Source organism: Thalia democratica, chromosome 1 (assembly GCF_965202585.1).
Source record: "Thalia democratica chromosome 1, ktThaDemo2.hap1.1, whole genome shotgun sequence".
Taxonomy (NCBI): domain Eukaryota; kingdom Metazoa; phylum Chordata; class Thaliacea; order Salpida; family Salpidae; genus Thalia; species Thalia democratica.
The window spans coordinates 86985892-87012669 of NC_139165.1; the positions used below are offsets into that span (position 1 = coordinate 86985892).

Sequence of the window (26778 nt, forward strand, 5' to 3'; positions counted from 1 at the left end):
TTTAGTTAAATTTCGTAAGTTAGTTATAACTGTTTGATATTTTGAAAGTAAAAGTGTTAAAATTTCAAGCCAACGTAATTTGTTATCTAGGCTTAACTGTTTTTAAAACAAGTTAATAAGAAAATTTGAAATCAAACATATAATTTTGTTGCTTTTTTAAGATTTTTAAATAGATTTTATGTATTATTTATACAGCCAAAGTTTGTCAACTTCTAAAGATGATCATGGAACTAGTTGTGTTGTTCGATACTTCATACATTTAAAAACAAACATTTCCGACCATAAACATTAACAAGGATAAGCTATCTTCAAACCTAATTGGTATTTTAGTGCACTTGCAGATTTTCCAAAACTATCATGCAACTAGATTTAAACAACTCTAATACATGATCAACCTTAAGTGTTTCATCGAGATCTTTTAAATATATTTTTTGCTTTTTATGGTAAAACTGTTTATTATATCAGAATTACTTTTTGTTTCGTTTCTTTTATACATGCATAAAAATGTAATGAATATTCTTTAGCTTAATTAAATTAAATAACAGTAGTTTAATATTGTATTGTTTGTTAATTTTTGAAAAAATATTATCACTATAAACTCCAGATAAGGATTTCCAAAATTATTTAATTTCGAATAGTTTGCAATTTTTTTATGTTTTAACTTGAAATGTTAGGCTCAAGTAACTTTTAGTAACCAAAATATAATTTTTTTACGACTAACTAGTATTATTTCGGTCCAGAGTTATAATATATATATATATATATATATATATATATAGAATTATTAATACTTATCTAAATTTAACATAACATTTCATACATGAGAACCTTGGTAATTAATGTATTGATTCAAAATTCTGAAATACCCGATCAATAAGCATCTAACCGTATCCAAATCTTTTTGAAATTAGCTTCCATTCGGATCCAGATCTTTGTCTAAAATAAGTATTTAGCCGGATCCGGATAATATGTTTAAAATGGGATCCGGATCTAAAAAAGGATCCAGCTAAATCAAAAATATCACTAACTTAAAATGATCCGGCCCGCTGAGGACTATATTTTTCTGGATCCGGCCCGTCAACTATTTACGTTGCCCACCCCTATGCTAGAAGTATAATTTTTATATTATTTAATAATTTTAATTAAACAGTAAAATTAGTTTTACATTTAATAGATAAATAAACTATTGTACAATTTTTAATAACTGCCAAAAAGTGAACTCTAGTATAACTTAACTTAACTTATAAATTAAAATATAAATATAAGTACTATAAAACTTATATTTTAAATAAAATAAATTGAAAACAACAACACTATTAACAACTATAAACTTTAATATCTTTAAGACTTTTGTTTTTAAGGTTTAAAAACAAAACTGCCTAAGTTTATGGAGAACTTTTATTATTTTTACATATGTCATGGTTTCTAAACAAAAAAATATTATTTCAATATATGTAAATAGAAACACATAAAAATGTATTCAAAAATAAAAATATTTATGAAAAATTTTGGTTTCTTTCATCGATGTAAACTTTTTTTTATTGTGATTTTGTTTTTACGTTTACTTTTTTGTATTTCCATTGTAGCTAAACTAATTAAAATTGTCAAAATGTAGAATACATTACATTTTTAGATGTTTTTTCTCATGGTCAGATATTACAGAATATAAAACGGGTAGCTGTGAAACTTTCACGAGCGTACAATGTTGCACGAATATACTTTTGCACGAGGCACTTCTTTATATAGACATTTTCGCACGGGTTAAATTCTATTTATTTTATTTTTTTTTTACTATAACTGTCACCCCTAACCCTTACCCTCGGTCAGTAACTTTATTTTTTAAATTATTTCTTAATTTTTATATAAAAATTTGTATTAGTTGTTTTTTTTTTTTACTATAACTATTTTTTTTCTCTTTTTTCTATTTATTTTTTACTTTCGTGCAAAAATTTACATCGTGAAAATTTGGCTTCATGTAATTTTGACCCGCTCCCATAAAAATATAAGATTGATGAAGAAAACTTTATATTTTTTTAAATTATATATATTTTTTTAACTTTTTTACAGATAAACATAAAAAAAAAATCTGCCCTGTCGTAGTATTACTTGAACAATGAATTTTTTTTATTTTTTTTAAAGACCTTCGACAGCGGGGCTTTGATCTTCCTGGCCTTTAACAAACTTTATATTGACGTTGAGGTTGGCTACAAAACCCTGCTTTATTTGTATGCGGCAGCTTGGTTTTTGCTGAACGTACGCACGTTTACTTTGACTCCTAATCATCCGGTTCCTAGCAGTGTTAAAAAAAGTTACAAATACAGCTACAAAGAAGTCAGAGAAACGTTCAAGGGAGTGCTGAATATGCTGAAATGTGTTAAAGGCGCTGAAAACGCACAGGACCAAAATAATAATTTCAAAACTAAGGATGGTGAGGAAACGCAAACTCCTAATGAGGAAAAACTTAGAAAGTATCTACTTAAACCATATTATTTAACAGCAATGTTGTCAGTAGTCATTACAAACTTCGTGTGTGTTTTCTACATATCCAACTTCAACACATTTATCGAAGGTTTGGTAGACAAAAATAAAGAGGAGGTTACCCGCTACTCAAACATTTTCGGAATGATTACGCTGAGCGCAGTCTTTATCGCTCCCGCGTACGGTCTCTTGGTAGAAATTTTCCAAAAAAAGCTTAAGGACAAAAGCATCGCCGACGTCAGATCCTGCCTGTTGGGTATCTGGGCCTCGTGCGCCACAGCGGTTTTGTTTCTCATCTTCATGCTAATTCCGTCCGCAAAAGTTCAAACTGTCACCATGATCCTGATCGTGATGACGTCATCGTTCTTTTTCAGCGCCAACTGCGCCTTTCTGACGTCAGTTCTGCCGCCACAATTTTCCGGCCAGCTGTTCGGGGTTTTGTCGTCTGTGAACGGCGCGGCGTTGCTGTTGCAGCAGCCCCTCAGACTGTTGGTGACAAACGTTTTGGGTAACAATTTTGTCGGAGCGAACATCGGTTTGCTTGTCCTGTCCTTACTGCTCTTTTTGCACCCCTTGTGCATCATGAGAAACCTGAGAAAGATCAAGTACGAGCGACTTGAGAAAGCTGAGGAATTTGAGATGTTATCAAGCAGAGGAAGTTCTGACTCTACGGAGGAAGAATATTTATCAGTTTCTTCTAACTGTTAATACGTTTTAGTCGGATTTTATATACAATGTTTTAATAATTTGAGTTGTCCTGGACAGTTACTGTGCGACTCGATAACCATAAGGTTCGTTGTTCACAAGGTTTAAAAGTCAAATACTTGAATCGTCTTTTTTTTGTCGTTTAATAAACTATGATAATGATTAAATTGTAGTTAATTAAGAGTATTAAAAATTCTCACTCATAGCAATTTTAGTTCTGAAATTTTTTTAATGTAATTAAGTTGTAATATGTTATTGACTTACGTGTTTCTTTAATTTGTTTAGTTTAAGCACATTAAGCATGTTATATACTGTAAAAGTTCAAAAAATTTACCAGTTGTACATTGATTTTAAATTTGATAATTGTGCATTAATGATTGTCAACATATCAAATAAAGTTTGTAAATGTCAGTTTTCTAACAAATAAAATTTAAAAGTAAAGGTTATTGTAGTTAAGTTTATAATATTAAAATTATTATGTTTTGTTTAAAGTTTTTTAATTACTTAATTATTCTGGTTGAAATTAGCCAAGATAATATTTGAGATAATGCACTTAAGGTTAAATATGCTTAATGCAATAACAATCACTTTTACAAAAGAGATCATTTTTGCATAAAAGTAAGAATAAAAATACTGACTAAGTGATAGGGTTAAGGTAACAGTGATAGTTTAATAAAAAGATAAATAATAATAATAAATGCTTTTAAAAAATAAGATAAAAATTACTTACCGAGAGTAGAGTGAAAGGTATAAGTTATTGTAAAAATTAATATAGAAATTTATATATTGTAATATATTATTATAACATATTTAGCACATAACCTTATATACAAGTTATATATATATATATAAACACAATTTTAACACTAGGTAAAACAATTAAAATGCATAAAGTTTGCAAAACTTTGAGTTCCAAATGGTTAGTTAAAATTATAAAACTAAATACGTTTTTTTTTTTTAATTACACCAATCATGGTTAATATTAGTTAAATTTTTATTCACTCAATACATGAAAATATAACACATAAAAAACTCTACAAATCGATTTGTATTCTTGTTCGAGTTTATTTTAGTAGTAGCTAGGATCTTAAACTCACAAAAATTTTTTCAAAAAAAAAATAATGGACTGTTTAACCTCGTGTCAAGTATTATTTACGCTTTTGTCAGTACTCGTTCTTGTTTGATTGAATCTTGATCAAAAAATGTTTTGTCTCTTGTACAGATTCAACCTTCGCCTGATATAGAGCGTGTTTTGGTTTGTACTTGATTTTTTATTGTACTAACTTTTGTAGAGAATTGATATAAAAACGAATGCAGTTTGTTAGTGACTTAAAATATATCAATGTGTTTAGTTTTTTTTTTTCGTAGATACTAAAAGTACCGATACTACAAATTAGCAAAAAGCTGCAGTAGGATCCGGATATTTTTTGAGAAACTGCAACGATCGCATACAGATTTGTATTTCGAATCGAACTAAGGCTGGTAGAAGTTGTTTTGTATATAAAAGATCCGTTTACAGATAATTGAAAAATTTTTGTATTATTAATTATTTGATAATTTGGGTTGGTATAATAATTCTAGTAGTATAATAAACGAACTGTAATTTATTGAACAGTGCAAGCTAAAAGTTAAATTACTTAAGGTTACGATATCAACTGAAAAAATAAGTTATCGAAGTTCAGTTAGTGTTGTTTACATAGGTTTTAGAATAAATTGCTTTATTAAAATTTAATCACTGGAACGTTAAATTTCGATTAAACTACACACATTTAGTAAGTGTAACAACAAAAGCATTCTCCCAATTTAAGCTATAAGAAATGAAAAGTAAAACGGAACTGCACTAAGAATAGTTATTTTTATTTTAATGTGTTTTAGATACGTATCTAACCAAAAAACTATCTTAGCATATGCTAATGAAAAAACAACTCTAATGTAAAATTTAACAAAAGAAAAGCAAAAGCAAAATAAAGAAATTAAATTCTTTATTAAGCCAAACAAAAAGCTTAACCTATAAACCGGAAAAGTTATTTTATTTCTGTGCTGAAAGCTTAGTATAAAAAAGATTTTATTGAAATTTTAATGATAAAAAACTAATTGTATTTTATGTTTAAGCTTGTAAGTAGCTTATGACAAACAGTTAAAATATATTTGACGCGAAATATTCGTTACAATAACTACTAGACTCTAAACTATTTAATTTTTTAACGCAATTTTTACGGTCGTAAATACGTGTACAAATTGGTAATTAAAATTTATTTTATTTTTAATTTAAATTTATAACGGTTTTAATTTACAATACGAGTTAAAGTTGTAGAAAATACAATTTACTTCTATATATGGATAACAAGGTTTTACCTTTTTTGTTAAAAAACTTTAAAGCATAAGACTTTTCGCAGTAGTAAAACAACTATGTCAAACAAAGTTCTAAAGTAGTTTCAACCAGACTTGTCATAATTTGTTTTTAACTTAATTGAAGCTGTTTAAACGAGAGTGTCGCTAAGCACGCGCTGTAGTAAATAAAAGAAAAAAAAAAGTTTAAAAAGTGAGAGAATAAGCTAAAGAAGTTTCAAATGCACTTTAATGCATTTCTCAACTATATTTTTCTTTTTTTTATGACATTAAAATGTTTAAATAACTTTTTGTGTATTAAACATTTCTCTAATGTTATTTGTGATTGCTTTTATTAGATCAAAATTTGTTAATTTCAATAATAAAATGTACATAACAATAATTGAAACATTTGAAATGATATATTTTTATGGATTGAAAAATATATATTTTGACAGTAAAGTTAGTATTTTCATTTTAAGATGCTTGCTTAAATTGAATAATAACTTATTTGATTTTATTTAAAATTTCTAAATTAATTTGATTCTACTAAGCGCAATTGTTAATAATTTTTGAACAACCTCAAACTAAAATTTATTATTATTATTATGTAAGACAAATTTAAAAGGTGCTTATATTGATATATTTCTACAAAACAGTTTGTTTTAAACAAGAATAAATAAGTGACATTATAATGTACTTATTTTAAGTTATATGTAATAGAATTTTTTTTAAACAAATTAATACTATAATTTTACAAACTAACATAAATAGGGTTAATGTTTACAATTAAAATACATTCATATCTATGAACTTAAAACCATGTATTTTTTCATCTTTTTTATTGTAGCTTAATAAACACTGTACAAAGTAAAAATGTTTTAAATAAAATAAAACTGTAATATTCACATTTAAACTTACAACAAATTAAGTTTTTAATAAATAAAACAAAAGCATTGAAAACTTTTCAAAGAAACAACATATAGTAAAAACAGAAAATTTCAACAAAATTAATCTATGACTTTTGATTAAAAAATTGTTCTGTATGATATTGATTAAAGAAAAATCAAAAACATACTTACTTTTTGTTAATATTTTTAATTTGAAGTGTTAATTTTTAACTTTGTTAAGGTAAAACTAAAAATCATTCTTAAACTATATCTAAAACTTTAACACTTAAAACAGCTTTGACAAAAAAAAACAGATGAAAATTTAATATATATTATTATTATACTAAATATATAGCTTGTTTAAGTGTATTGTAGTAACACTGATCTACATAATAATGTGTTAAATTTAATAACATTGATTTGCACTTATAACAGTTTTTGTTTTGTTGGTTGAAAAAGCTTGGAAGTCTGCCACTGACAATTTTTCTTAAACATTATGGTTTCAGTCTGCAAGAGGCTAGTCTTTCCATCCTCTTTCATCATAATTTAATTGTAAGGATAGTTTCAGAAACAAAATTCCATGGCTTTGCAAGTTTATCTGAAAATACTAATGTTAAATTGTGGAATATTGCATTTAAATTTGTATAACAGTTTTAATTCATATTGTTTGAAAATAGAAAGTATATTGGCAACTGTAGTTTTAAATGTGTAAAAATACATGTTTAAATTTATATACAGACTAAACAATTCTAGTTTTATAAACAAGTTTCTCAAATTAAAATTAGACAACGTTTATGTATTGTCTGTTTTATTCTAAAAATCTACAAGATCAAGCTGCTGATCAAGCAGTGGTGCACTAAAAATGACTTGAAATTTCTTAAACATTTTTTTTCATATTGCAGTAGATAAGTTCTCAAAGCATTTACTACTTATTAAAATCTGTTTTACAGATTCACTGATTATTAAAAGTCAAATTAAAAATGTAGAACAGCAAAAAAATTTGAATGAAACATATCATGTAGATAGTTAGGTATTAATAATTTGACAATAAAAACTTCTGCAAATTACTGACATAATAACATTAAAAAGTTATACTTTGTTACATTATTTTAAATGTTGCTAAAACATAAAAGTTAAATTTAAATACACTAATTTAACGGAAATAAAAACTTTCAAACTCAAACACAGGTTCAAAATATTTCATATAGGTTTTAAACACTAGCTTTTTAGATTTATAATTATCTAAATAATTTCAACTAAAGATATAAAAAAGGACCTATAAAAGACCAAAGTACTATTATAATATGTTAGATATACAAAGTATAACCATTACAACTCAACTTTTTTAAAAACAATTGAGTCCAAAGCACAAAATAAATTTCTAAATTCTGCCTAAACTTGCTAGTCTACAACATTTGTGTTTTAATAAGTCTAAATTATATTATTTCAAAACAAATTTTGCTTATATCACATTTAATATTTAGTACATGAACTAAGCCAAAGATAAAGAGTGGTAAGTAATGTCATCTCATAATCATAGAAAATAAGCTAGAAATATAGTTTTTTTTTTTCAAAAGTTTGCATAGTTTTTATAGTTTGCAATTATAAATTTAAATTCCAAAAAAATATGATATAAATTAATTTTTATTAAAACTATTAGAACATTCAATGAACTTTTTGAGCCAGAGGGGAGTGTGAAGGGGTCAGGTTTTTATTAACAACTTTGATCTAAGTTTGTATAATTTTAAGTTTGTAAAATTGATCTTAGTTTTAACTTTTTTTAGAAAATGAAAACAATTTTGAGATTTGGTTGATCAATTTGGGTATAATAGGTTGCTTATAAAAGAAGAAGACTATAAATATAGTTTTTCACTTAGACCTATACTTTTCCTTAAATTTTAAGCAATCTTTGCCTGATAAAACAAATGTTAAAGAATTAAAAATACATATATTTGAAATTTCAATAAAACACTTATTTTTAATTATATGAAAAAAATATTTAGACTTATTTTCAATCATTCAAGGATCAGTTTAAAAAAAATTTAGGTCATAAGCTATAAAAATTGATTGAATATAGGTTTTTAGTGATAACTTTATTTGACATTTTAGTGTGCCCTTTCTACATGATTTTACAGTACTCTTTGACTTTAATAGCCAAAGTCTCTTTGATTAAAGTAGATTTATTTTCAGTAAACAACTACTTTAACCAGCATCAATAAAATATGTTTAACTCAATCATCCTTCACTCTTTTTTATTTTTTTACATATTTTACATAACAATCTAACTACACTTTTTTTTTATCACCTTAGGTATATGGTAATTTCAAAATACTATGAAAAGATATGATTTAACAACTTATCTAATAAACTAATTTTATCATACTATGTTTATTATAAATAGACTAAAACCCTTATCCTTTTTTAAACTTTAAAACCAAAATGACAACTACATAATTTAACTAACTAAAAAATAACAAAATATTTAAAAAATACTTGTAGTTATAAGCATATTTAAAAATAATCATAAACTTTGACTTGAGTATAGAAGTAGAATTTGAGTTACTATAACAACATTTTACATTTCAATACTAATTATAAAATATATATTTGATTTCAAGCAAAATACAATCAAATTTTTAATTAAAAGACAAAACAGCAAAACAAGTTCTGAACATAATTTAATTTGCAAAATCATACCATAACTTTACATTAGACTTAAACTACTAAACCACACCATTTTTTTAAGTATTTTCTAAAATTTAAATGTTTTGTTCAATTCTTTAGTAAAGATAACTTAACCATTTTTTATTTAACTTCAAAAACCTGAATAATAAAAAACTTACATGGTTGTTTTGATTTATTATCTCCTTTTTACTTTAATTATTGTTTGATTTAATATCCAAGTGAATTTCATTCATTATATTTTTAAAAAGAGGGTATTCCCCTACGAGAGACATTCATATACTGTAAAAAACGAATTGTAAATTATTCGTTTGACAAGTCTGGTTTCAACTTTGTACGATTTTAAACTTTGTAAATCTTACATATTACAAGTTTAATCATTTTTAATTAAAATTTATTTTCAAATCGTGTTGTTCATCTACAAACTAAGTAAAAAACAGGAAAAAGTTGAATTATTAACAAACTTTTGTTTTTTTGTCATAATATACAATGTATACAAATGAAATTTTAAGAATAAAACACTTTTGAGATTTTAAGGTTATTATTAATAATCTTATCTTATAACTACTCCTAAAGTTGAAATTTAATTTTATTAAATAAAAACACATTATAAAGTGTTTTTTTTACATGTTAAAGAAAAAAAAACATATAAAAATTATTATAAAACATAGCTGACATCATAAGTTCAAACACGAACAAAATTAATATTATTTTATAACATTGTGCTAGAAATAATTTTAACTATACTGTACTCTGTCTTCTACTTTTGAATAAAATTCAAATCTTTTAACTAATTGCAGCAACTTATCAATCATTACCTCAGTTTGTTAACGAAACTCTGCAAGATCTTCAAAATAATTCTGACAACTCGTACTAGTTTGTTGAGAAAAATATTCTGAGTCGTAACTTAAAACCTCATCTCATTATTTTGCAGTACTTTATTTATTTGCTGCATAATTTTCTTCCACTTATGCAAATATTTTAGCGTGTATTTGTCTATTCATGTTGTTAGATGAGTTCATCATTTCTCGTTAGAAAATCTTTACTTAACTGTGATAGCATGCTACTATACTTAAAAGTTTAACTTTTTTTAGTACGTTAATATGTAATAGTTTTTCATTGATTATAAACTCTAATTATTTCAATTTGTGAAAAATAATCAAAATTCATTATGTTATAAATGTGTTTAATTTCTTAATGCCAATAAATTGTATTATCTTTTTTATCTATTTCATATAAATAACACACAAAACACATTCAGATCAGTTACGAAAATTAACATATAAAACACTATTACAGGAGTCTGCATACTGCGGCCTGCGAGCACGTTTTTTTACTTATAAGCAGCCCTTCAAAAATATAGCTGCAGCCTGCAAACATGTAAATATTGAATGTCAAGAAAAATGTAATTAAAGTTAAATTCTACTACTAGTACTTTTCTGAGTTTAAACTTTTTTATTGCGGAAGTAAACCAAAGCTTGAAACTTTTAAATACTAAGTTTTATACTTCTTGTAATAGCATTATATTAATGGAACAAATTGATTAAATTAATATCTGATGTTCGCAAAAGTTGTGCAGACTGCACAGTAATATACCAAAATGTAAATTTTAAAAAATAGGTATTTGGTTTAACACAGAAGTTTATATTGTAAGAGTTTTATCATTGCATATAAATTTGCAAGAAAACATACATTAAAAAAATCAAAAATATTATGTAACATATATTATTAATTATTACTTTGTTTTCATTTTTAATAATATATTATTTCTGCTACTAGAAAATTTTTTTTTCAAATTTATATACATTTGTATTTTGAAGCACTTGTTTAACTGTGATTTTCAATATTATTATTGTTTATTGAACAATAATAAAGCGCTTAGAAAGCTTTGTCAAACGACCTGGTGTACAAAAAAACCTTTTGGTTATCCAGTCGTACACCATATGCTTATAATCTTTCTTACGGGCTATAACATATAATTCTTTTTTTCGTTTAAATATTTAAATCTATATTAATAAAACAATAAATTAAACGAAAAGAATAAATAGAAAACTGAACGAAAATTAACAGAATTTTAAGTTTAAAAATGTATTTAGAAACTTGTTTAGTAATATTAGAACTAAAATCATGTATATAACTTTAAATTAACTTATAAAAAGAGATAAACGATACTAACAGCGATCATGTGGGTTTTCTATTGAAAAGTTACATTACAACCTCTTTACAGAAACTAAAAATTTAATAAGCTTAAATATTTTTACGTGAAATTTTAGCAGTATTTTGTGCTAGAAGTATAATTTTTAGATTGTTTAATAATTTTAATTAAACAGTAAAATTAATTTTACATTTAATAGATAAATAAACTATTGTATAATTTTTAATAACTGCCAAAAAGTGAACTCTAATATAACTGAACTTAATTTTTATAAATGAAAATATAAATATAAGTACTGTAAAACTTATCTTTTAAATAAAAAAATTGAAAACAACAACACTATTAACAACTATAAACTTCCTTCTATTTCAAAGCATATATATTTTTTTGATACTTATACTTATACTAATACTTCAATACAAGTATAAAAATGTAATAATAGAAAGCAAACAATAAATCCAATTTTTATTTTGTTAGTTTTATACGGTTAAATTATCCAAATAAGCAAGTAGTTATTTAAACAACTTATTAAATTAGCAATTTAAGTCAGGCTGGTTTGATTTTTTTAAATACCAGGCTAGTTTGTGATAGTCTTTTTTCAAAATATTGCTTGAATTTTTTTTTATAGTCTCCTGCAAACTCAGGTCGCAAAAAGCGGCAATCCTGTTAAGTCAATTTTTTTTCGTATATTTAAATATTTCTAATTTTACAGTGGTGTAATTGACAACAAATAAGACATTTTGACTTGCCATTGCTCTAGTTTGTATTTAACATTTTTAATAATTATATACCAAAAGCGTACACAATTTACAATGTCTCAATGGCAATTAAATGCTGAAATTTAGTTTTTAATTATTTTTATAGACTTAGGCTGACTTAAGCTAGTTAGTATTCCTACAAATCATTTTTTACCTTGATAACGTTTTCCTTAAATAATTAAAGCAATTATCTTCTTTCATTTAAAAGTAAAAAAATATACTAAATTTTAATTAATTATTTACTTAATAACGCCTTGCTTTGCAAAATAAAAACTAAAAAATGTATCAATTAACAAATATTTAAGCTACAACTTCATCTTAATGGTCTGTTAAAACCTTTTTGGTTTAAAACTTTGTCTTTAAGGCTTAGAAACAAAACTGTCTAAGTTTATGGAGAACATTTTATTATTTTTACATATGTCATGGTTTCTAAACAAGAAAATATTATTTCAGTATATGTAAATAGAAACACATAAAAATGTATTCAAAAATAAAAATATTCATGAAAATGTTGGTTTCTTTCTTCGATGTAAACTTTTTTTATTGTGATTTTTTTGTTTTTACGTTTCCTTTTTTGTATTTCCATTGTAGCTGGACCAATGAAAATTGTCAAAATGTAAAATACGTTATATTTTTAGATATTTTTTCTCATGGTCAGATATTACAGAATATAAAACGGGTAGCTATCAAACTTTCACGACCGTACAAAGTTGCAGGAATATACTTTTGCACGAATCACTTTTGCACATAGACATTTTTGCACGGGTTAAATTCTATTTATTTTAATTTTTTTTTACTAAAGCTGTTACCCCTAACCCTTACCCTCGGTCAGTAACTTTTTTTTTTAAATTATTACTTAATTTTTTATAATAATTTTTGTTAGTTGTTTTTTTTTTTACTATCACTATTTTTATTTTTCTCTTTTTTCTATATATTTTTTACTTTCGTGCAAAAATGTACATCGTGAAAATTTGGCTTCATGTAATTTTTACCCGCTCCCATAAAAATATAAAATTGATGAAGAAAACTTTATATTTTTTTAAATTATATATATATTTTTTTAATTTTTTTACAGATAAACATTAAAAAAAAATATCTGCCCTGTCGTAGTACTACTTAAACAAAGTAACTTTTACTTTTTTAAAATTATTGATTACACTTTGCAATGATTAGGGTGGCTGTTTAACTTGGAACCCTGGAAAAACTTGTAATTAAATAACTGAGGTAAAAACAACTCGAAATTTTAAACATTCCGTATATGTAAAATAATAATATCTAGATTTTGTTAGTAAAACAATTGCCACAACTACAGACAGTAAAATATGTTCAGAAATTTATTTTTTGTAACATATATGTATAGCAGATTTACAGTAACTTTATAACATAAATCATCTTTTAAGCCTTCAGCCTAGTTTTGTTAGAAAGGTCAAAAAAAATTATGGTTTATAAAATGTTAACATTTGTCAGAAAACCTCAAATAAAAAACAAGTGGCCACTCCGACTTAAGCTACTTACTTTAGTATTTATAGTTAGCGGCTTATTTTAAAGACGACACTTAAATAAAAACCAATGTTCTATAAACTTAAACTAAATTTATTTTAATTAGAATTTAAAAGATAAGTTACAACTAATTTTTAAATTATCCGGCTTTCTTTTCCCTTTATTTATTTTTTAATCTTAGAATAAGAATTTGTTTTGAAATTACTACTTACTTATGGTACTCAAGATAATTTTGGCCAGTTAAAAATTTTTATAAACTTCAGGATTTGGATTGTCTAATTACTAACAACTAAAATATTGCTTAATCGGGTGCTTTTTCGTTTCTTGAAGTAAGCTTTTTTAGCTTAAAATAATTTATCAGTATTTTAAGCATAAAAACGCCTACATTCAGGCCATAGTATAATTTAGAATATTTTGTTATTTGTGAAATAGTTTACCTCGCACTATTAAAAGAATTGTTTAATGTTAAGGTAAATTATATAACACTCTCAAAATAATTTAAGAAGTTTTTTTGTTTAGGTCTTAATGATGGTAGTAACTAACTTTCTTCAATTTAACTTGTTTACTACATAACATCAGGGGCGTGTCTAGAATTTTTTAGTAAAGATCAACATTTTTGTCCAATATTAATGTGTTTCGTACTTATAGTAATAAGCTTTATTAAGTTACATACCGTCTAAAATTTCTCAGTGACATAAAAGTGTTTAAATTATAAAAATTTGAATACAGAAGTAAAATAGATGAGTAACTCAATTATTTAATTTTTAGTAACTTAAATTGAGTATAAACCTGAGTCCTGTTATAGTTGATTTTGCGAAACACTATGAAGCTAGCGTGTTAAACAAATTTTATACATAAGAATTTAAATACATAGCACTTATCATACTGGAACTAACTTATACTAATAATAGAAAAACAAATTCGATGACATGTAATCTTTTATTTAGTCTAACAGTTCTAGAGTTAAGATAGTTTCACTAAAACTTAATCACTATTCAAATACATTTATTAAAACGACATAAACTATAAGACATAAGCAATTACTTTAGAATTGATGAAAAAAATTAGTTGTAATAAAGAAAACAATTTGTTGTCTGTTCAAAAATTTCTTAATTAAAATCGAATACCTTTCAGTGGTAAAATCATTCAAAAATGATTACTTGAAACAGTTTATATTGGCTAATTTTGAATTATTTTTTCCTTTTTAAGATTTTTTCGTTTAAAATTACAAAACATTTGTTTAGTGCAGGGGTCGGCAAACTGAAGAAAATCGCGGGCCAAACTTTGAATTTAATACATCTTCGCGTGCCGCAGCTTTAATTTATTTATAATTACTTAACTACTTGGCTAGAAGATATTGTTGACAGTTTTTTAGTTTTTTTTTTTCATAATGGAACTTATTTAAACTAGATTTATATTTTCAAACAAAAGGTTTTAAAGCAGTTTGGTTTTTAAAAAAAACAATTAAAACTAGTTTAAAGTGTTGTAGTTTTAAGTGGTTAAATTAGTAGATTACCTTTTAGCAGGTAAACAAAAGGAAAAAAGGAAAAATATATAATCTTAACCAAAAAATCAACTTAAAATAAAAAGTTTAGTGTGACAGATCAGCATGTTTGCAGGTCAGCACAGTTACGTTTTGAGGATTTCATCCGATTAATAATAAAAACGTTCTCGCGTGTTGCCAAACCTTGACGTAGATGATATTTTGAAACAAAATCAAAAAAAATAAAACAAATATCTTTTATTTAAACGTCATTTTTTACTGGGTTCTTTGAAACCACAAACTAAATTTTACTTAAACTGATTTTTAATTGTTATTCTTAAAGAAAATAGTTTTACGATATGAATTTTTAGTAAAACGTTTTTTTTTTATTACCTTCATTCGTTATTAAACTATTCCAGTATTTCCAGGGGTCGCACGGGAAATTTGGAAACCAGTCAAAACACGCCGCTGCTCTAAACCAATATTATTTTACCTAAAGATGTTAAGTTTGAATTTTTTTTCAAAGATTGTATCTACTATATTAAATTATGTAAAGAAAAAGTTGATTTAACTGAAAAATTTATTTCTTTTAAATTTTTGCTTGATGTATATATGTAAAGAAAGAAACTAATTTATAGTTACATAATTCAAGTCTATTATATTGTTATTGTTGTGCGAAATCTATCTTGTAATAGTTTTTTGTAAGTTTATTATTTGAATATTTGTTGATAAACATAATTTCTGACCATTGTTTTTCAAAATTAAATTTTAAAAAATTTAAGAAAATTTAATTTAATGTTTATTTATTGTTTTTGTTGAATACATTAATAGCATATGACTAAACTAATAGTTGCAACTTTTGTAATCTTTTTAATATTACCTTAAACTGTATAGCATTATTATTTTAAATCTTTGAATGAATAAATCACATGCAAACATAAATTTTTAAAATAAATTTTCTAAATAATTGTAAGTTAACAACCATATTTTCATTTACTCATTCATCTTCACTTAGTTTTTACAAGTAAGAAATTTTAGTAGCTATGACCATATTCAACATTTTGACTTTATATAACATGCTTGAATTTTTTTAAAATAAACTGGATCAACTATTGAAACTCTGCAAATATAGGTCCTGTTTAAAGCTTTTGTTTTAAAATTTATAGTATAAAATAACAAGATTTATTCTGAGAATCTTAATAAAAAGCATTTAGATTTTTAAAAGTAAAGTAATATATATATATAGTACCTAATTTTGTACAATTTTGTTGCTGTACTTACAAGTTTGCTTTTCATTGAATAAAACTTGGCTGAAGACGCGTATTAAACGTAGAAACAGCTGTACCAAGCAAAAGTTTATTTTGTGTATGTTATTTCTATATATATATATATATTAAAATTTATTCAAATGGCGATTTTAAAAATTCTGGAACATATGTTTCACAAAGCTTTGATCATCAGCCAGTTAAATTCAAAATACAAAGCACTGTACTAAACAAAGATACAAAAGTTATGCAAAAAAACAAAAAACAGTATGGCGTAATATTGTACATTACAAATATTCAGTACAAAAATCGATTTACCTTCTAACTAATTAAATTTAATTTAATTTAATCTAATTTAATTTAACTAATAAAATTAAATTTAATTAGTTAGAAGGTAAATCGATTTTTGTACTGAATATTTGTAATGTACAATATTACGTCATACTATTTTTTGTTTTTTTGCATAACTTTTGTATCTTTGTTTAGTACAGTGCTTTGTATTTTGAATTTAACTGGCTGATGATCAAAGCTTTAGGAAAAATTAAAGCTTTGTGAAACATATGTTCCAGAATTTTTAAAATCGCCATTTGAATAAATTATTTAAAAGCCCTTCAAGTGGGCTCAGTTGAAAGTGTTTACGTTTAAACATTAACCTTATTTTATATATATATTTATATATATATATATAGAACAATCACAAAAATCAAAAGTTAAGTTTCAATAAACAGCTGGGACGTCTTTTTGTCGTTTTGTGTTTTTAAGATTGAGGACAAGTTTTGTTTAATTAAGAATTTAAAGTAAATTATAACAATGAAAAATTTGAAATATTTTACCTGCTAGTGTTTATAAATGACAAACTGGAAAAGTTCTTACAAAACTACTGCACTGCATATCAAAGCTATAAAGCTATCAAACAAGTTTGAAGTTAGCTTGAATAAATTTTTAAAATTGTCCAAACTTTTAATCTAATTATTTTCTTCATCTTAAAAGCTAATTATTTTTTTTTTTTTTTTTATTCTAGAGAACTCTCTTTTGTCTAAAACCTAAAAAAATACATTGGATTGGGTTTTTTTTTCGAGTGGGGCCCCTTAGAAAAAATTGGGTTATTATTAAAAAGTTTTTATTTTATGAATTTGAGTAAAATATGAAATAAAAATAAATATTTTTTAAACTTTTTTTAAAGTCTTCTTAACAGTATTTTATAAACGGCTATAATTTTTTTTTACTAACTGTTAATATTTCGCAAAATTTGGCAAAAATAGAGTTTTTTTATGATTTTTTTATTTTATGAGTTTGTGTTCATAATTCACAAAATTAATAAAAAAAACCAATTAAAGCCAAATTGTGCAAAAAATTGACAGTTAAAAAAAAAAAATTACAGCTGTTTATAGACATATTATTAAAAAGATTTAAAAAAGAAAAACATTATTTTTTTTTTACTAAAGCTCAAAAAACTAAAAAAAAAACCAAATTTTTTCTAACAAGCCCAACTCAAAAAAAAAAAAAAACAATCCAATGTATTCTTTTTTAGTTTTTATACAAAGGATAGTTCTTTAGAATTAATAAAGAGTTTTTAATTAGCTATTATGATAAGGAAAATAGTCAGATCCAAAATTTGGACATTTTTTAATAATTTATTCAAGTTAAATTCACACACGTAGCTATCAAACCTGCTTGAGTTAACCAAACAAGAAGGTTTTAGTTTTAGTTAGAGTTATTAGCAGTATTTGTAGTATTCTAGTATCATGTTTTATTCAATGCGGGCTGAATATATTATTAACACTTTATGACTTTATACAAAAGTTTACCTTTTTTTAAAAAGTACATATTTTATATTTTTCAGATTTTTTTTTTAGTTAGATGTTAATAGTTGGTTTTAATAATTTTAGTAAGATTTTTACTTAAAATAATATAATTACCTTCCAAACCTTTTAAGAATCTAAATCATATTTTTTCAAGTAGTAATCACTTTTTTTTACCTTGTTAGACTGAAATAAAAAATATTTTAATTTGTTTTATAGTATTTATACTAACTTTTTTGTATACAATATACAATGTTTTTTGGAAACAAAAATATTTTTATCACAACAGTTTAATTTAGATTCAATTGTGTATTTTGGTTTATAAAATTTTTATAAATAGTTTGATAAATAAAAATTTATTTATTTTACAAAATAGATTAGTATTTATAAACTTACAAATTTTTAAACAACTCAAGCTTAGTTTTAGATAATTTTTAAAAATTAAAAAAATATTCTGGGCTTGGTATAAGTGATTTTTTTATGTAAAAATTGTTTTGTTATTACAAATATTCCTTGAGTTTTAAATTAGAGAGGTAATAAAACCAATTTATAACAGTTTTACTAAGATTAATATCTAAAATATCTCTGTTAAAATTTAGTAAATGACAATACAATTTTTAACAAATGTTTAAAGGGTTACAAGTCTAAAAGTAATAAACATTTAAAGAACATATAAAATGTTTATGTAGGTCAAACTAGTGCCTAAAAACATAGAAAAAAACATTAAAAAAAATTTTTTTAAGTACTAAAAATAATTATATTCTAATCTATTAAACCATATTTAAAACATTTTCTATAAATTATTAAAGTGAAAATAGTGTTTTTAAGTATTACTTAAACCTATATACTCATTTTTATTTTTCTTTGTCTAAACTTTAAGAGTTTAGCTATTTTTTTTTAAGATATCAAAATGTTGAAGTGTGCGTACTATAGCAGCTAACCCGCTATTATAGGGAATGTATACGTGAAGGTCAGTATGAGCTGAAAAAAGCGGAGTCAGTAAATGTTTTTAAAGCTTTTATATATATATACCCTTATACCTAACTCGTCCTAACCAACCATATTTAATATTAACCGTAAATATACAAAAAAATATACAAAAAAAAAATTATTTTGCTTACTTAGCTTTTTTACCTTTAACTGCACTTTGAGCATTTAACCCCTATTTTAGTGTTAAATTTAAGATATTGAAGAGCTTAAGGTGGAGCTAGAGAGTAGTAAATAACTATAATTAGATTAATATTTCAAGATAGGACAAAAAAAAAGATGTTTTCTATTTTTATTTTTATTTTGTGTACTGTAACTAGTTTGAAGTAATGTAGCTTAAGCACTATATATAACTAAAAATATAGAAGTAAACTAATTAACTGCAGGGAATATTATTTCAGAACTCTAAATAACTAAAAATATATAACTAAACTAATTTATTACAAAAATACTATTTTCTATGTTCAACCTAAGTTTCTATTTTCAAGCTAAGTTTCTTAATTTTTATTATGTTTAAATTATTTTATAACATATTTTTATTATTAGGTTATATTTCTTTTTTTAGATGTTTTTGAATTTAACGCTTAATTCCAACTTACAGTTCTATTAAAACAAGTTGTTACTAATAAAACAAAAATACATTAAGACTGGACTACGTTGAAAAGAACTTTTATAAGAATTATAACAGTTTAATTATTCATTACTTTATTTTATAAGTATACTGATACTATTTTACTTTAGTTCATATTTTTTTATGAACTGTTTTTTTTTGTTAAATACTTTTAATACATGGTAGTTCAAGTTTAAAGTAATTTAATTTTACATTTATATTTAACTTTAAAAACTAATTGCTTTTGTTGTTAGAGTGTGGAATATTGAATTCTAAAGAAAAAAAATTGTCTTTCAGTGAATTGATCAACAACTAGAACTTTAACAGTTATAGTTTAAATTTTCGCACTTCAAAAAATACATGCTAGGTTAAAAATATAGTCAATTTTAGTATATTTAAAAACATTTGAGTCTTTATTATAAGAATAAAATAATAATTATCATAAAATATTGTTATAATAATTATTTGTTTTTTAATGTAAGAATTTCATCGACTCATTTTATTTATATAAAGTTGTTAAATTAAAATTATTAAGGCAGAATATCTTTAAAAACAAACTTTAGTTAGAAAATGAGCCAAACAAAAGGGTATTATGATTATGGTGATAAAATAAAGCTAATATTAAGTTTTAAATAATAGTGTTTTTGTTAATGCTTAGGGCAGTGGTCTTCAAGGTGTACATAATTTTATGAAATTATATTTTTGGGTGCACGAATCTTTTAGGGGTGCTCGAAACTCATTTAGAGGTGCACGAAATCTTTAGATTTGAAAAAAAAAAGATTTTAGTCTTATTTTTATCATATTTATTAATTTTAAGCGACATAAATCAATATTAAAGTTAAAACTAGCCCTGATGTTCAATTTAGCTTTTACTTTATTGGCTATTTCACTCTCATGAACTAATTTGTTTTTAAATTTCACATATCTTTCTTTATATAAACAATGCATTGAAGAAACAACCTACAACGTAAATCCTTAAAGCCCATTGACTAACGTTGAAGAAGCTGTCATCCAGCTACTATCATAAATAAAGGAGCAAATTAAAAGGTTTTTTTATTTTATTATATTAATAATAGTATATTATAATATTTTGCTTACTTAACAAAGTTCTTTGTTTTTAATTATTATTATTATTATCTACTTTTGAAATAAAACAATTATTTCTAAAAGGATATTAACATGATAATAATGTTATTAATTCAGCAATATTTAGAATTTAAAGCTTAGTTTTTATATTTACAAAAAAAAATTGTAAAAAATACTTTGATTTAAAGATAAAAAAAGTATAGTAACAATTATCGTTGAATAGGTGCAGAGTATTAGCAATAAATAAATTTTATGTAACAATTTCAAGTTTTAGATAATTAAAATTAAGTTACTATTATATATTTACCCATAATTGAATATTGCTTAAAAAACTAGAGAAATTATAGACTTTAATTAATACAGAGTTGCCATACACTCAGGCTAGTTTAAATTCTTTCAAGGTTTATTGAAAATATCAGGCTGGCTCATTATATTCTTGGGTTCTTTTGTAAATCTCAGGCTAATTAGGTATGCTTTTTAATAGAATTAGAGTTACTTTAATTCTTAACTATAAGTTTGAAAACTTTGTTCTTTAAAGTTATCTTTGTTTTATACCAATTTTGTTCTGTCTTCTAAAAAAAATTTAAATGTTTATTTTTAATTTTTGAATTTGTCTTTTAATTTTTTTTCTGATATTTTTCATAAATCAGGATGACTAGACTATTTTGATGTAACTCAGGACAGAAGATTTTTACTCTCAACAAAGATATTTTCTATAAAAATTTGCAATTTTTTTATTACCTATTCTAGGTTTCATTATGATTTTTGCCACACACTCAGCCTAGTAAAACTTTTCTTAGAAATACAGTCTTACTAAGCATGTTTTTTCTTTTTATAAAAAGGTACTCTAGTTTTAGTATTTTTGTTAAATCTCTTAATTATACGTTATGTCCAGAAGTACTTTTTTAATTATGATTTTTTTTTATGATCTCTAATTTTTTATCATAATGCTACTTGAAGTATACTGCTACATATTTTTCAGCTTTTGCTTTCTCTTTTCTATTTTAAACTTAAGTTGACCCAAACTAGTTTGTTGTAACTCATGCAGAATCACACACACTTAGTATAAATCAGCCAGTAAAAATCTCTTAAAATTCTCAGAATAATTAAAAAAAAATTTTTAACCTTATTTCAATGTTTTTTCTTTCATAAAATGAAATTTCATTTTCGTAGTTTCAATTTTATGTGCTTTTTTTTTTGTTAAAATTCCAATTTTTTTGAATGAGTTTATTTATATTTTAAACTTAACTAAGAAAAAATTTTGTGATTTTTTATTAATAATTCAAAAATTTAAGGCTCGGGATAGTTTTTTGACTCAAAAAGTAACAACCCTTCTTATACTTTATTCAGGTTTTATTTGTTTTAGTTTTAAGAAAAGCAAACTTAACAATTACTATTAAACTGCCAACTAAGGATCTCAGTTCTTTTATCTATCAAATATTATAAAGGCAGTAATTTTAACAATTTATTATAAGATTTGTAGTAGGAGATTTAAAAAATGATATTTCTTTATGTTTAACAAACATTCTTGAAGAAGACCAATAAAGTTTTTTTTGTATATTATTAATAAAAAACTTTACATTAACAATTTAACCTAATAATTGTGAAATATTAAACTAGATTTTTCTGTTTTAATTAGACTCATTTAAAGAAAATAGTTTATCTTTTTAAAAGTTTCAAAACATTATACAGTTCTTCAGTTGCTTTCATTTACTTGAGCTTAAAAAAAAACTGTTAATTGTTATTTTTTTAGTTTTTTATTATGTAATTGCAATAATATGGGTAGTTAAAGGTTTTTTTTAATTTACCAAAACTTAAACAAGTAAGGATTTCAAAAATAACTTATGTTAGTTTAGAATTTATTTTTTTTGAATTTAGGGCTAGTTTTTTTTACTTACAACCATTTTTGCCTTAAAATTAATGTTCAAATTGTCTGTTTATTACGAATTTGATATTTCAGTGAACTAAAAAGGTTATCACAAATTCATAACAATTCTGGATACTTTGAAACTTTTAAAAATCTCAGTATGACACAGGATAATTCAATAAATTTTAAATTGGTTTTTTAAACTCAGGCTGGCTCAAGATAGTTTTTTTTTATCTCAAAATAGTTTTAAGATTTAAGGTCAGTTTTTTTTTACCTTTTAAATGAAATATAGTTGATTTAGTTTTAATGTTTTATTACTTTGTGGTAACTTTTGTTGAAGAGCTTGGTAAATTATGACTTTTAAAAGTTTTGAATAAAAAAATCCTGGATAACTACAGGTCGGTTCAAAGTCATTTAAGACAGTTTTAAATCAATCACAACAATTATGACTATAAGATTTACAATCCTGTCAAACTTTATTAACAATTGCTACTTTTAGTGCTTGACTTTAAAAAAATTATTTTTTAAAGTAGTAAATTTGGTGTTAGTACAAATAGATTTTTTTTATTGCAAACTCTGAAATTGTCATTTTTTTTTTGCGTTTTAAATTTTCAATTACTAGATTTATTATTTATATATAAATTCTTTTATTAAACTAAGTTGAAATAATAAAATTAGCCAATTATTAAATTTAAAATATTTACAGTAAGATATCTAATTTGCTGTATAATACCAATCTTAAACTAATTTTTCATTTAATTTTGCTTCTTTTTATTTATTCTAGAAATAAAAAGTTTAAAAGAGTTAGAACTCAACACAACTTTTTTACTGCTAAGTAGTATTTAGTAATGTTTATATTGGTTTTACTAGATTAAAAAGCAAAAATGGCAATTAGTTGTTTAAAAAATAGGATTTTCACACACTCAATCTACTTAGGAAAACTTAGGCGAAGTTTTTTTTTTAGAAAAACTCATTCTGACCCATGTTTGTTTAAACCACTATTTAGAAATTCTGACTACTTTGAAATTTTTCTGAATGTAAGGCTATTTGTTTCATTGGCTATTTAATGAGTTAATTGATGTTAGATTCATTTAAGCTATATTAAACTGATATTAAGTTTCCGACCAACATAATTATATTTTTTTAATTTAAACTAGCTTAAAGAACTACAAACAGATTTTTGGTCAATCAGGATTGCTTTTTACTTAAAAGAGTGACAAACTCTAAATTAAATTACTCAGCCCATATAACCTTAATATATAGTAAATATATGTAAAAAATTTCATAAGAAAATATCAATTAAAATTTCATTTTTTTTTACCAGAAAGAAGTTTTAATTCCTGAACTTTTCTTCACGTGAAAAAATTCAGGCTACGAAAAAAAAAACAATTTCTGCATCAACTGTTTGGAGAGCAACAAAATATGCATTATTTTGAATTTAGCTATTTTAACTAGTTTTTTTTTATGTCGTTTTTGTTTTTGTTTCATATAATTTGTAAAAAAAGATAATACTCACAAATTAAATGACATAGAGTTAGTTTAAGTATGTAGGTAATATTAATTAAAATATTGTAAAAGTACTGCACTGGTAGTTTTTTAGTGATTGCGGAGATGTGTTCAATTAAAATTATTTAAGACAAAGTCATTTAACTAGAATATCATTGTGAAAATAGGTAATCTAAATAAAAAGTTTCAATATATTTAGGATCAAATAATAAATTTCAGCTTGTGTTAAAAAAAAGTTTGCCTGTAAATATAAGCTTAGTTATGATATGTTAGCGCCGCTAGTTGGTTCCATGAATAAATATCTCATTAACATTAATCCTTAAGAACATTTATTTAAGAAGAAATTTACTAATAAAACTAATTACGTAGTCTGACTACTAGCGGCGCTATTAAAAAATTATTTCTTGTGGTGCACCCTTTTTTTTGCATTTTGGTGTACACAAATTTTGACTAGTTGAAGACTACTGGCTTAAGGCATCAATATTATGTAGGTAAATTTATTTTTGTAACTTATGTGCTGTAACATATCATTTCATTTAGTCTACGAAAATTACTTATGAATTATTTAAAATCAATATTTTATTTTAAACAGATTTTAACCAAATACAAGATATATTTTATTTACGATAAAAGAAAAACGACAAATGAAAGTACAAAAGATTTTGACATGGGCCACAGCGGTTTTTGAGAACCTCGTTTTAGCCGGAAGCATGTTTGGTTGGTCAAACTTGGTTCCCATTTTTGAAAAAGAAAAGTTTTTCAGCGAATATTGCACTGAACCCAAAGAAATTGAGAAAGGAATATGTACGAGCCAGAGCGGAAGTCTTTCTTTAGTATTTACAATCGCTATCTTAGTATCTCTTTTCTCTTTACTGACGAAAAAACTAATAGAAAAATACGGAGTTTGGACCGTGAGAACCATAATGATAAATTTGGCCGTTTTGTGCTGTCTAGTATTGGCTTTCGTGCCAAACACTGGTTCTTTTGCGCTTTATATCTGCTTTCCGATCATTCACCTATGCGGGTTCACGCTCTTCTTGCAAAAACTTCAAACGGCCAATTTGTTTCCGAATAATAAAGTTACTTTCATGGCCACCGCGAGCGGAGCTTTTGAGAGCGGGTCGGTAGTTTTCCTTCTTTTCAACAAACTTTATTTCAGTTTCAGCGTCGGATACAAAACCCTGTTTTACTCGTATGCGGCAGCTTGGTTTTTGCTAAACTTGCGCACGTTTTTGTTCTCTCCCAAAAACCCCGTTCCTAGCTCCATTGACGAAAGTTACAGATATGGTTTCAGAGAAGTTAAAGGAATATTTAAAGGAGATTTAAATAAGCCAATAGATGTCGAAAATGCAGTAAATTTTAATGATGAAAATAATAATTTTGAAAGAAAACGTGATGAAACGGTAATAGTTAAGGATAAAAAAGTAAGAGACTATTTACTTGAACCGTATTTTTTGACAGCTGTGTTCGTTCAAATTGTTATGAACTTCATGATAGTTTTACATACCTCAAACATTGACACCTTTATGAGGGGTATGTTTAGTGACAAAAGTTTAGCAACTGGGTACGCAAGCCTTTTCGGAATCATTCAGCCACTAACCTTCTTTATTTCTCTCATATACGGAAAATTTTCGGAGTGTTACAAGAAAAAATTAAGAAAAAGCGACAAATACACTGCTGACATAAGATCTTCCCTGGCAGGTATTTGGCTCTCCTGCGCCACTGGGGTATTGTCTAGAATTTGCTTGCTTGTACCATTAGTAGGAGTGCATATACTCGCAATGGTCATGATCGTTTTATCGTCATGCTTGTTTTTCAGCGCAAACTGCGATTTTCTGACGTCAGTATCGCCGCCAAAAATTTCAGGGCAGCTTTTTGGGATCCTTTCCGTTGTGAACAGCTTTTTTTATTTATTTCAGCAGCCCCTTAGTCTTTGGGTTCAGGACAACAATAGTTTTGGGTTTAAGATCAGCTTGCTGTTTTGGTCTTTTTTGCTAGTTTTACACCCTATTTGCATTTTTAAAAGCTTGAAAGGAATAAAGAAGGAGCGACTTGGAAAACCTAAGAAAATTTTTGTTTTTCCGAAACCAGCAAGAGGGCCTGAAATATATACGGATGATCAATATTATCTTTAGATTAAGATTGAAATTTAGTTTCTGAATTCTTCAAAGCTTTAGTTTTTAATAAATGTTTTTAAATGTTCTAATAAAAGCAATTTTATAAAATATTTTTACCTTCTAAGTTATTTTATAATTAAATAGTCTATACTTAATCTTCAGTAACACTTTTCACATTATTTTATTTAAGAACTTATGTTAAAAATAAGTTTAAATAGACTTTAAAAGTTCTAATTCAGTGTATGGTTTTAATTACTTTGGTTTTAGAAATACCTCCATACATTTAATATTTCCAATATAAACACCCTATAGAAGGACTTAGAGGTGTATTCTTTTATATTCTACAATTAGGTCTAATAGCGTTTACTCAAAGTATAATTTTGGTTTGTTTAACTTAAAGATAGTTGAAATTAAACTATAATACAACAATTTGTATCTAAAAAAGAAATATTTTTTAATACTTTTAAAACAACACCTTTATAAAATATAATTCAAGTGGTTCAAAACTTAGCTTTAGGTATAAACTAGTGGTCGTCAGGCAATTGTTTCTCGCGGGCCA

General features: G+C 24.7%; 1 protein-coding gene across 1 annotated transcript; it reads left to right on the top strand.

Moving 5' to 3' along the window:
* Window positions 1-24746: 24746 nt before the first annotated feature.
* Window positions 24747-26237, top strand: LOC145840724 (equilibrative nucleobase transporter 1-like). Its single transcript, XM_082948054.1, has one exon. The coding sequence runs from the start codon at window positions 24747-24749 to the stop codon at window positions 26235-26237; it is 1491 nt and encodes a 496-aa protein (XP_082804180.1).
* Window positions 26238-26778: the final 541 nt, after the last annotated feature.